Here is a 13,317-nt window from a genome sequence, read left to right as displayed (position 1 = left end):
TACATAGTGTCACATCAGGAGACATGGGTATCAAAGATGTTTATATGTTCAAAGGGTGCTCTCTGTATACATTGTTTCTATATAGATGGGCAATATCTGAGACTATGTGCTAATAAGAACTGTTTTCAGGCGGGAATTTTATGGTCTTATTTTTAAAGAAAAACACAACAGTCACCCATCATTTTTGAAATAATGTATTATCTGTTTGATAGAATCCTGATTTTTTTTTTGTGAACATTTCAGATATCTGATTAAAAAAATAAAACTATATATTTTTGTAAATGGATTACAGCCAAATTGAATAATAATTTAATTAGCAAATATTTGTTGTTAGGCTCTAATATTGGGGACTATCTCACATAGTCAAATTTTTATAACTTTGAACACAAAATGTACGAACCGTTCCATTTAAAGATGCAAAACTTAGACTATGAATTAAAAAAAAAAAAAAGAAGGAAAAACAAAATAAACTGTTGTAAGCAGGAGGGCAAGCCCCCCGGCACCCCCCACTACTTAAATATACCAACTCCAAGAAAGTACCTCATTCAACAGAATGGAAACCTCCCCTTACAGAGATTTCCATTGAAATGCTCGAACTTGTACAAGTTTGAATTTATGGTCTCGACCATATATTGTTCAAACTTGTACAAGATCGACTATGTGATAAGAACCCCTAATACTGACTTAATATAATATGCATTTAATCAGGAAATATTTATTATAGAATGTTTGGAATTTACGTTTTTTCTTTTTTGTTTTGCTTTTATGTATAATGCTTATTTGGAATTTAGAATGTAATCTTTGAAGATTAATGGAAATAAAGATGGATTTTTAAATCTGTGCTGGGGTAACCAAAAGTGTGTTTTTAATTTCCTTTTGATTTTACAATTTGGTGTTTGCCCGTAACTGGAATTGTGTGTAAGACAATATATTTCAATGAGGTTATCAGGAATCCTGAAAATTATCTTTGTATACAGAAAGTGCAAAAACATAGATGAGACACACCTTCATGTGTACTGCCATATCCCAGCACCCACCTTGCTGGATTGCTAAGGAAATTGGCATCCCTGCAAGGTACTTTCCCACTCTAAATATGTTCTAATCACTTGCAGAGGCTGTTGCTTTGAAGACTGAATGTATAGGGGTGTGGTAGTTCTATTCAGCCATTTAGGTGGTGTTAGTTAGTGGCTCTTCTGTTGGTGTTTCTTTTCTGTATATTAACCATGGTTGATGACATTTAGGTTCTGTTATGGAAATGTAAGGTGTGCTACATTATAGTTTGTATATACTGTAGTCCTTTAAAGCATGATTGGTAAGGCTGTATTATGTTGCTGACAAAGACATAATAAACAGTTAAAGCATGGGCTAATGTTGTCATTATATCTGAAGTGAGATATCTGTGCACTAATAATGATGACGTATGGAATCTAGGGAAAACAATTACCTGCAGGGACAGAGAGATGCATTTCCCTATAGATCCTGTGAAAAGCAACTTTCTAAAAACCTGTGGGATATAGACGAACTATGTTATGGACAGTATATAGTACAAGGAAAGAAAATGAAAGGGAAGAGAAGGAAAGGAAAGGAAAGGAAAGGAAATGGAATGAGAGGAGAGGAAAGGAAAGAAGAGGAAAGGAAATGAAAGGAAAGGAGAGGAAATGGAAAGGAAAGGGATGTAGAGGAAAGGATAGGAAAGGAAAGGAAGGGAAAGGAAAGGAAAGGAGTGGAAAGGGAAGGGAAAGAAAGGAAAGGAATACATGACAACATTGCTTGAGGGAAGTTTTGATCATTAACATGAGGAAGGAGAAAGGCAAGGTGAAGTGATTAAGAGGGAAGTACTATAAATATATGCACTACCTAGAAGGAATACAAGGTATGTGAATGGATAGGGTTGACCCTCCCTCTTAAGAAATTCTAGCGTAAGTGCACAGTTGAGTGAATGATCATCAGCTCCATTCAGAAAGCTGACACATCATTATCTAAAGCAAACTAATAGGTCTATCTTTGGCAAACATGGCCTACAATCCTCTCCTGATATAATGCAAGCACAAAATGCTGCTCTTCATCCACAGATAATCTACCTCCTACCTTTCTCAAACTAGATGCAGACACCATAGCTTATCCAGTGTCCATACTAATCAGTTGATCTGTACAGGAATCCACTGTCCCAACCCTTTGGAAATCCTTCTTCACCATCCCACTACATAAACGTGGCAACTCTACTGACCCATCTAATTATCACCCCATAGCTATCCTATCACCCCTCTCCAAGCTTCTTGAAAAATGCATCCAGTCACAACTTCTAAACCACCTCCTCACACACAATCTTCTCACTCCTACTCAGCATGGTTTTCGTCCCAACAATTGCACAACAACTGCCCTTCTATCCTTCACCCATACCACTGCAGAAGCCTTAGACAATAATAAACTCATCTTCTGTCTCTTCCTTGACCTTTTACAAGGCCTTTGATGCAGTCTCCCAGCCCCTTCTATTATCAAAACTTGCTAATCTCAGTCTATCCTCCTCCTCCCTTGCCTATTTCTCCAGCTACTAATCCTGTAGACAACAATTTGTTGAATGGCTCTCTCCCTCTTCTCTTTTCATACCTGTCCCAACAGGTGTACCCCAACGCTCCATCCTGGGTCCCCTCCTGTTCAATGTCTTTACCAATGACCTCCACATATCCTGCCAACAATCCTCCCTCATCCAATATGCCGACAATTCTACTCTCTTCTCCATCTCTGACAACATCTCTGAACTCCACAATCGTACTCCACAAGTCTTCCTATCTACTGAACAATGGCTAACCAGTAACCTTCTCATCCTTAACCCTAAAAAGACAAAACTCTTACTATTTCTTCCCTGCTCACTCACTCTCCACAAATCCACCTTTACCATCTCTTCCTCAAATAACACTATTATCATACCTGAAGTTCACACTAAACTCTTAGGTATAATCATCGACGATGAAGTCAAATTTAATATGCATATACTTAAAAGTATAAAAAAGACACACCAGAAACTGAGTTTATTTTACCATAACAAAAAATTACTAATACCAAATGCAAGACTCTCCCTTGCCCAAGCCTTTCTCCTACCCTCCCTCACCTATGCAGCCCCTGTGTTTACCAACTTTCAAACTACAATCTTAAATAAACTCCAGCAAACGTACCATAAGATAGCTAGATTTGCCACTAATGCCCCATATAATGCACATCACTGCCTATCCTTAAATCATCTCCATTGGCTTGAGTTCCCCCATGTACTGCTGTTATTACAACTTCAAATTCTACACACCATTCTCTACAATCCTTCATCCTGCCCTACTCTCACTTCCCTCATCTCTAGCATTCTCCTTCTCATACTCCCTGTACCTCTAATCAATTACTACTACATACTTACCAACCCCCAAAAAAACAATAGGTAAGCTCCTCTATAAATATTCCATTACCCAAGCTTGGAACAATCTTCCCAGAGACATACGTTACATCAGTCATACAACCCACTTTCAAGAAAAACTTAAAATTCACCTACTTAACACTAAAATCTGTCCCTGCCAAGCCCCAACCTAAACTTTTGCCACCCCTCCTTAATCTACCCACATACAGCTTGTATACCTCTACTACATTCTATTCTCTGATTCCTTTTTCCAGATGATTTAACTTTTCTTGTAAATATGTAAATACATTGTTACTTCTGTAAATTATTTACCTTTACACTGTTTGATTCTTGCCTCCCCATGTTATAAGTTCCACTTGTAGTTTTATTAATTAGATTAGATTTATCTTTTCCTGTCATGTAATGATCTTTTTCTGTAAACTGTGTGTTTAATGGAGCTTTTCTCCTCTGGTCTCCACTGAAAATGGGCCACAAACCCAGCTGGACCAACCCGGTTAACAAATGTCAATAAATAAATAAATAAAAATCATGGTACAGATTTCTGGAAATTTACCTGAAGTCAGAAAATACATTAAATAAATATACACTGACAGTGGCTTGAGTCTTTCATTTTCCACTCTCTTATAGAATCTAGTCCTGTAGCTTTATTTGTTTCTAAACAGATTTTTCCCAGATTCTGTTATTAGGAAGGATCCGATAAAGTAGTACACATAGAAACATGGTTGGGGTCTATATCAGAAGATGGAAGAGATATTTAATTGAACACGTCTTTGGCGAAACATAAAGAGGAAATGCACTAAAGCACGAATGCTCGAAACAGCGATTTCTTTCCCTGGGAAAAAAATTGCTTGGCCATCCCCATGTGTTTGCCCCCTTTCCCCACCATAGTGCGATCTAGGAGTTGGTATATTTAGTTAGGGGGTATGTGGGGGACACAGCCCCCCACATTGGGTGGCGTGTGTGTGGGGGGGCAAAGCCCCCCACATTGTTATGTTTGAAAGTGTGTGTGTTTGTGCTACCAATTTCTTTCCCAGGGAAAGAAATCAGTGTTCTGAGTGTTCGTGCTTTAGTGCGTTCGCTCTTTATGTGTTGCCGAAGAGGTGTTCGATTAAATGCTTCTTTGGTGTTCTGATATAGACCCCATGGTGGGTTGTATGGGCACAAAAATAAAATATATTTTCCCTTCTTGAAGCATTTCTTGTTCTCATTTGCATGGTGAAAATTCTTGTTTCACCCATCTGGATTCCCCTTATGCTTAGTAGACTTTATTCAAATGCAAAACAAAAACTTATTGATTAAAAGGCTAGAGGAAAACATTTCCTTTACAAGATATTACTCATATTGTTATTATAAAGAAATTAGCTTTATAGGTGTCAAAGATGTTTCCATGTTAACTTGCTCCATACCTCTCAATTTGAAGATTTTCACAGAATGTCCAGATTCTGGCCTCATATTTTTGGTCTATTTTTTATAAAATCATGGTTTTCTGGCAAATTAAAGGTAAATCATTAAAGATTGAAGCTTGATAACAATGACAGGCATTTGTGTTTTGGACTTCATATCCTTTAGAGCATTCATTCTAATGCAAAATCTGTTATTCTATCAACTTTCTAAATTTGTAAGAGCATTATTTGAAAATTGCCCCTATTTTGGGACATTTGTCCCATTTTTATTTATGGCTTTATCCAGATTTCGTACTCTAACAGGTTGAGAGGTATGATTGCTCAGTTTTTCATTCTTGTAGTCAGTGAATGCAAATCTAGCACAGAAAGACAGAGCTCATTGACAGTAAAACAAGTTAAGTTTGTAAAGAGGGTAAGAAAAATACATCTAAAAATATTGCTGTTATAAAACATAATATCATGATTTAAGTTCATGACTGAAAGCTATGTTATTTCTTTCCTTTCAGTTAATATGAATGAATGCTGGCTGCCATGGAAAAGCTGAATCAGTCACATTTCATCATTACTGGTTTGTCTGGGCTTGAGGACTGGGCTTCCCAGCTGAGTTTATTCACTTTTCTGCTGCTGGTATATACCACTGTTCTTGCAGAAAGCATTGTGTTCATTACTATTATCATACAAAATGAACTCCTACACTCACCTATGTACTCATTTATTGGTAATCTAGCTGTCTTGGACATGTGTCTGCCTTCAGTGACAGTTCCTCAAATCCTGTACCAGTTACTGTGGAATGACAAGACCATTAATTTCATAGCATGTATCATCCAAATGGGACTGTTTATATGCCTCAATATGACTGAGTGTTTCACCTTCACGGCCATGGCTTATGACCGCTACCAGGTGATTTGTAAACCTCTGCATTATCCAACAATAATGACGAATAGGAAAGCAACAAAACTTGGAGTTCTTTGCTGGGTTCCAGCAGTAGTGATTGCAATTATTCACATCTGGACTGTGTTTACTTTGAAATTCTGTGGACTGAATGAAATTTTTAGCTATTATTGTGAGCATATGTTAATAATAAAGTTATCATGTACAGATGTAAGTGCATACTCTGTATTTACAGTGGCTTTTGCTATGTTAATTATTTCTTCTGCAATGTGTTTCATTTTCCTCACTTATCTGAAGATCCTGATGGCTGTTAACAAAGTTGCATCTAAAGATGGACGTCAGAAGGCATTCTCTACCTGTGTGAGTCACCTGATTGTCATTGCTCTTTTCCTTTTTGGGGCAGGCGGCGTACTCATTTCTTCATACATCAGAAACAGCTCAGTCAATGTTGCTGTCATTTCAGGAATTTTCCAAAATATTTTTCCTCCGTTAATGAATCCTATAATTTACTGTGTGAAAACAAAAGAAATCAGAATCAGTTTACTGAAAGCTATAAAAAAGAATGTACTTAATTACTAAAGAGCAAGTATCATGTTTACGATTCAGATCCACATTTTAAGTGCACCAACTTCTGCCTTTGTGTCTTACCTGCTTGGCAGTGTAGTTATATTAGGAGTGCTAGAAACATCCCTTTCTAGGGAAGACATAGGAAGCCCCCCACATTGTTATGTTTGAAAGTGTGTGTGTTTGTGCTACCGATTTCTTTCCCAGGGAAATAAATCAGTGTTCTGAGTGTTCGTGTTTTAATGCGTTCGCTCTTTATGTGTTGCTGAAGAGGTGTTCGATTAAACGCTTCTTTGGTGTTCTGATATAGACCCCATGGTGGGTTGTATGGGCACAAAAATAAAATATATTTTCCCTTCTTGAAGCATTGCTTGTTCTCATTTGCATGGTGAAAATTCTTGTTTCACCCATCTGGATTCCCCTTATGCTTGGTAGACTTTATTCAAATGGAAAACAAAAACTTATTGATTAAAAGGCTAGAGGAAAACATTTCCTTTACAAAATATTACTCATATTGTTATTATAAAGTAATTAGCTTGGTGTCAAAGATGTTTCCCTGTTAACTTGCTCCATACCTCTCAATTTGCAGATTTTCACAGAATGTCCAGATTCTGGCCTCATATTTTTGGTCTATTTTTTTATAAAATCATGGTTTTCTGGCAAATTAATGGTAAATCATTAAAGATTGAAGCTTGAAAACAATGACAGGCATTTGTGTTTCAATCTTCATATCCTTTAGAGCATTCATTCTAATGCAAAACCTGTTATTCTATCAACTTTCTAAATTTGTAAGAGCATTATTTGAAAATTGCCCCTATTTTGGGGCATTTGTCCCATTTTTATTTATGGCTTTATCCAGATTTCGTACTCTAACAGGTTGAGAGGTATGATTGCTCAGTTTTTCATTCTTGTAGTCAGTGAATGCAAATCTAGCACAGAAAGACAGAGCTCATTGACAGTAAAACAAGATAAGTTTGTAAAGAGGGAAAGAAAAATACATCTAAAAATATTGCTGTTATAAAACATAATATCATGATTTAAGTTCATGACTGAAAGCTATGTTATTTCTTTCCTTTCAGTTAATATGAATGAATGCTGGCTGCCATGGAAAAGCTGAATCAGTCACATTTCATCATTACTGGTTTGTCTGGGCTTGAGGACTGGGCTTCCCGGCTGAGTTTATTCACTTTTCTGCTGCTGGTATATACCACTGTTCTTGCAGAAAACATTGTGTTCATTACTATTATCATACAAAATGAACTCCTACACTCACCTATGTACTCATTTATTGGTAATCTAGCTGTCTTGGACATGTGTCTGCCTTCGGTGACAGTTCCTCAAATCCTGTACCAGTTACTGTGGAATGACAAGACCATTAATTTCATAGCATGTATCATCCAAATGGGACTGTTTATATGCCTCAATATGACTGAGTGTTTCATCTTCACGGCCATGGCTTATGACCGCTACCAGGCGATTTGTAAACCTCTGCATTATCCAACAATAATGACGAATAGGAAAGCAACAAAACTTGGAGTTCTTTGCTGGGTTCCAGCAGTAGTGATTGCAATTATTCACATCTGGACTGTGTTTACTTTGAAATTCTGTGGACTGAATGAAATTTTTAGCTATTATTGTGAGCATATGTTAATAATAAAGTTATCATGTACAGATGTAAGTGCATACTCTGTATTTACAGTGGCTTTTGCTATGTTAATTATTTCTTCTGCAATGTGTTTCATTTTCCTCACTTATCTGAAGATCCTGATAGCTGTTAACAAAGTTGCGTCTAAAGATGGACGTCAGAAGGCATTCTCTACCTGTGTGAGTCACCTGATTGTCATTGCTCTTTTCCTTTTTGGGGCAGGCGGCGTACTCATTTCTTCATACATCAGAAACAGCTCAGTCAATGTTGCTGTCATTTCAGGAATTTTCCAAAATATTTTTCCTCCGTTAATGAATCCTATAATTTACTGTGTGAAAACTAAAGAAATCAGAATCAGCTTACTGAAAACTATAAAAAAGAATGTACTTAATTACTAAAGAGCAAGTATCATGTTTACGATTCAGATCCACATTTTAAGTGCACCAACTTCTGCCTTTGTTTCTTACCTGCTTGGCAGTGTAGTTATATTAGGAGTGCTAGAAACATCCCTTTCTAGGGAAGACATAGGAAGCTCATTATAGTGAGGAGGCCAAATGTTACAGATGTGGTTGACACCCATGCTGGTGTCCAAACTCATCATGGGAATATGTAAAGGTCATCAGTGAACTTGGTAAATAAGCACAGCAAGGGAGTGATTCACAGCGCCTATTTATGCCAACACATGATGGCCACAAATATACTTAAGGAAATGAAGACATAATGAAATGGCAATTAAAGATGACGTCATCTGTCATATGCTAATGAGCCCCTTTTTTACCCGTTTGTGATTCATAGTCATAATTTGACTTATATCTGTTGCAAGTGCATATTTATTATAAAAGGCAGTATCACACCCTTTCTATTCGCTTTGCAATCATAAAAAGATGCTTTGCCTTACTTCTAGCATTGATGTTTTCCAGACTGAGCTGCTTGTCTTGATTGAGTCAAGACCATTTGCACCCAGTAATGCTCAACAGCCAAGTAGGCAGAGATATAGGCAGTGAATGACTCATCATAATTTTGACAATCAGGAGATACTTCACTGAGTCAGAGCAGACAGGGATATTATAATGGGATTAGTGAGAATGTATGTCCCCCAAAGAGGCCCTGAGGAGAGGATTGGCCTTCCTATACCTGTGTATACTAAGATATGTATGGCCCTCACCATACCTGCCACAGGGACCTTCCAGAGACAGATTGGGGACATGTTGGGTATTTCCCTGCTTATGCCGTGAAGATGCTTCAGCAGTTCCCGGATATACTGTTGGCACATGTGGATCAATACATCTATTTCCATGTCACCTCAGGGCTCAGCCTGAACCATGAGTAGTTTTTATGAGGTGGCACATTTTCCTGAGGTGGTTGATGTGAAAGATTGCCCCATTTTGCAATTAGGGCCCATTCTGGTTCATGGGGGTAATGGCACCACAATAGGAAGGGCTACCATTCTATTAACTGCCAAATAGTTTATGATGCATGGTGGTGCATCACCAATGTGTCTGGCCAGCATCCTGGCAATGTGCAGGACTCCCATATCAGGTACACTAGTTCACTCTACCATATCTTCCTGAATGGTAGCATGCCCAATGGTCATCTTTTTGGTAACTATATTTTCTTTGTTATCATTTCAGCAGTTATTCATCGTAAAATGTATCGCATAATACTAAACCACCGTTTCCTTATTTTGTCTCTCAACTTTTTTCTCTTTTTTTCCATGACACCAGGGAGCAATCCAAATGGGACAGTAGAAGATACGTTTAATACAGCCCTGTCCCTGCACCAGACCCCAACTGTCACTGTCTTTAAAATGTTGAAACACAGATTCAGATGCCTGGATGGGTCTGGGGTGTCCTTCAGTTTGATCCAGTTACTGCATGCAGGATGTTTACTGCATGTTACATTCAGCACTTTATGATCATGTGCCAGTCTGGTGGCAAAGTGGTCCATCCTGTCACTGCAGCTCCCAGTTCCAGTCCTACTATAACTAATGATGTCCAAAATGCAGCAGTAATAAGGGACTCCATGTGACAGTCTATGGCACGGTATATGGCTTCACTGGAAAAGAGGCGACATCTAGTCCAGAACTATGGGCCTTGATATTCAGATTAGTATTTCCTCTTTTGTAAAACACACATACAGTATAATTGATGCATACTGAGATATGTGTGGGCTTTGCTGTGTGGGCTATGCTCTGCTGTCAGTGTTCATGAGACAGTTTCTCTTATCTTTAACTAATTCTTTTACTGTATAAAAGGTAATCATACTATTGTTTATAGACGTTACCCTTTGGTCCTCTCTGATACCTGTTCAGGTATGATATAAATGCCAAGGAGCATATCTGATCAAAGTACACTCTGATGGTGGTATTATATCATAGCAATGAGCAACAGTATTAAAATGAGGGGCTCTGCATATGTAAATAAACAATAAAGATGGAGGAGTGATTCTGAAATGTATAAAGAATGCGCTGTGATATGTGATCACCAGTGTTAAGGATCTCTGTGAAAACATGCTGTACATACAGGAGAATTGACAAAATATGTTATGGACTGCTGCTTGAGTGAATGTGTATAGAGCAGACTGTTATTGCCAATACAAGCAATGGTGGTGTACATTGTCACCTTCTGGCTCCTGTATCATCCAGACATGCTTAATATCTAAAATCCTTCATGACAGCATCATAGTATATTTAATGTCCTTCATGAGACTAACATTGTATTTAATGTCTTTCATAACACTGACATAGTATACAGAGGACACCACTCTGTAGTTGGCAATCATGTACTGGTCCTGTATTTAGACTTATAGGAATCACGGACTACTTATCTCAAAAACTATTTTTAATAATACAATTATTCTGTGGACTGAATGAAATTTTTAGCTATTATTGTGAGCATATGTTAATAATAAAGTTATCATGTACAGATGTAAGTGCATACTCTGTATTTACAGTGGCTTTTGCTATGTTAATTATTTCTTCTGCAATGTGTTTCTTTTTCCTCACTTATCTGAAGATCCTAATAGCTGTTAACAAAGTTGCGTCTAAAGATGGACGTCAGAAGGCATTCTCAACCTGTGTGAGTCACCTGATTGTCATTGCTCTTTTCCTTTTTGGTGCAGGTGGCGTACTCATTTCTTCATACATCAGAAACAGCTCAGTCAACGTTGCTGTCATTTCAGGAATTTTCCAAAATATTTTTCCTCCGTTAATGAATCCTATAATTTACTGTGTGAAAACTAAAGAAATTAGAATCAGTTTACTGAAAACTATAAAAAAGAATGTACTGAATTACTAAAGAGCAAGTATCGTGTTTACGATTCAGATCCACATTTTAAGTGCACCAACTTCTGCCTTTGTGTCTTACCTGCTTGGCAGTGTAGTTATATTAGGAGTGCTAGAAACATCCCTTTCTAGGGAAGACATAGGAAGCTCATTATAGTGAAGAGACCAAATGTTACAGATGTGGTTGACACCTAGGCTGGTGTTCAAACTCATCATGGGAATATGTAAAGACCATCAGGGAACTTGGTAAATAAGCACAGCAAGGGAGTGATTCACAGCGCCTATTTATGCCAACACGTGCTGGCCACAAATATACTTAAGTTAATGAAGACATAATGAAATGGCAATTAAAGATGATGTCATCTGGCATATGCTAATGAGCCCCTTTTTACCTGTTTGTGATTCATAGTCATAATTTGACTTATATCTGTTGCAAGTGCATATTCTTTATAAAAGGCAGTATCACACCCTTTCTATTCACTTTGCAATCATAAAAAGATGCTTTCCCTTACTTCTAGCATTGATGTTTTCCAGTCTGAGCTGCTTGTCTTGATTGAGTCAAGACCATTTGCAACCAGCAGTGCTCAACGGCCAAGTAGGCAGAGATATAGGCAGTGAATGACTCATCATAATTTTAACAATCAGGAGATACTTCACAGAGTCAGAGCAGACAGGGATATTATAATGGGATTAGTGAGAATGTATGTCCCCCAAAGAGTCACTGAGGAGAGTATTGGCCTTCCTCTACCTGTGTATACTAATGTATGTATGAACCTCACCATACTTGCTACAAAGACCTTCCAGAGACAGACTGGGGACATGTTGGGTATTTCCCTGCTTCTGCCTTGAAGATACTTCAGCAGTTTCTGGATACACTGTTGGCACATGTGGATCAATACATCTATTTAGGTTCATAGTTTAGTTTAGTTTAGTATTAAGCTAACTGCCCTTGCAAGCCATTTTAAGCCTAGCCAATTACCCTTGTGAGACTCAAACCCTGCACCTTGTGTTTGTAAGGCAAACACCTTAGCTATTAAGACACCCTCCTAACCCCATTTCCATGTCACCTCAAGACTCAGCCTGAACCATAAGTAGTTTTTATGAGGTGGCACATTTTCCTGAGGTGGTTGGTGTGATAGATTGCCCCATTTTGTAATTAGGGCCCAATCTGGTTCATGGGGGTAATGGTACCACAATAGGAAGGGCTACCATTCTATTAACTGCCAAATAGTTTATGATGTATGGTGGTGCATCACCAATGTGTCTGGCCAGCATCCTGGCAATGTACAGAACTCCCATATCAGGTACACTAGTTCACTCTACCATATCTTCCTGAATGGTAGCATGCCCAATGGTCATCTTTTTGGTAACTGTATTTTCTTTGTTATCATTTCAGCAGTTATTCATGGTAAAATGTATTGCATAATACTAAACCACTGTTTCCTTATTTTGTCTCTCAACTTTTTTCTCTTTTTTTCCATGACACCAGGGAGCAATCCAAATGGGACAGTAGAAGATACGTTTAATACAGCCCTGTCCCTGCACCAGACCCCAACTGTCACTGTCTTTAAAATGTTGAAACACAGATTCAGATGCCTGGATGGGTCTGGGGTGTCCTTCAGTTTGATCCAGTTACTGCATGCAGGATGTTTACTGCATGTTACATTCAGCACTTTATGATCATGTGCCAGTCTGGTGGCAAAGTGGTCCATCCTGTCACTGCAGCTCCCAGTTCCAGTCCTACTAAGACTAATGATGTCCAAAATGCAGCAGTAATAAGGGACTCCATGTGACAGTCTATGGCATGATATATGGCTTCACTGCAAAAGAGGCGACATCTAGTCCAGAACTATGGGCCTTGACATTCAGATTAGTATTTCCTTTTTTGTAAAACACACATAGAGTATAATTGATGCATACTGAGATATGTGTGGGCTTTGCTGTGTGGGCTATGCTCTGCTGTCAGTGTTCATGAGACAGTTTCTCTTATCTTTGACTAATTATTTTACTGTATAAGAGGTAATCATACTATTGTTTATAGACGTTACCCTTTGGTCCTCTCTGATACCTGTTCAGGTATGATATAAATGCCAAGGAGCATATCTGATCAAAGTACACTCTGATGGTGGTA

General features: G+C 38.1%; 2 protein-coding genes across 2 annotated transcripts; both read left to right on the top strand.

Annotated features, from left to right (window-relative positions):
- The first annotated feature begins 5,322 nt into the window (after positions 1–5,322).
- On the top strand, positions 5,323–6,273 carry LOC122810786 (olfactory receptor 2A12-like). Its single transcript, XM_044082345.1, has one exon. It carries the CDS (start codon positions 5,323–5,325, stop codon positions 6,271–6,273), a length of 951 nt encoding a protein of 316 aa, XP_043938280.1.
- A 1,089-nt stretch (positions 6,274–7,362) lies between these two features.
- LOC122810785 (olfactory receptor 2A12-like) lies at positions 7,363–8,301 on the top strand. The gene has a single exon (XM_044082344.1). The coding sequence runs from the start codon at positions 7,363–7,365 to the stop codon at positions 8,299–8,301; it is 939 nt and encodes a 312-aa protein (XP_043938279.1).
- Positions 8,302–13,317: the final 5,016 nt, after the last annotated feature.

The sequence above is a fragment of the Protopterus annectens genome, chromosome 9.part0, assembly GCF_019279795.1.
Source record: "Protopterus annectens isolate FY-2018-M chromosome 9.part0, PAN1.0, whole genome shotgun sequence".
Taxonomy (NCBI): Eukaryota; Metazoa; Chordata; order Ceratodontiformes; family Protopteridae; genus Protopterus; species Protopterus annectens.
Note: the sequence above shows the minus strand (reverse complement) of the source record. Positions and strands in the feature narration are given on the sequence as shown.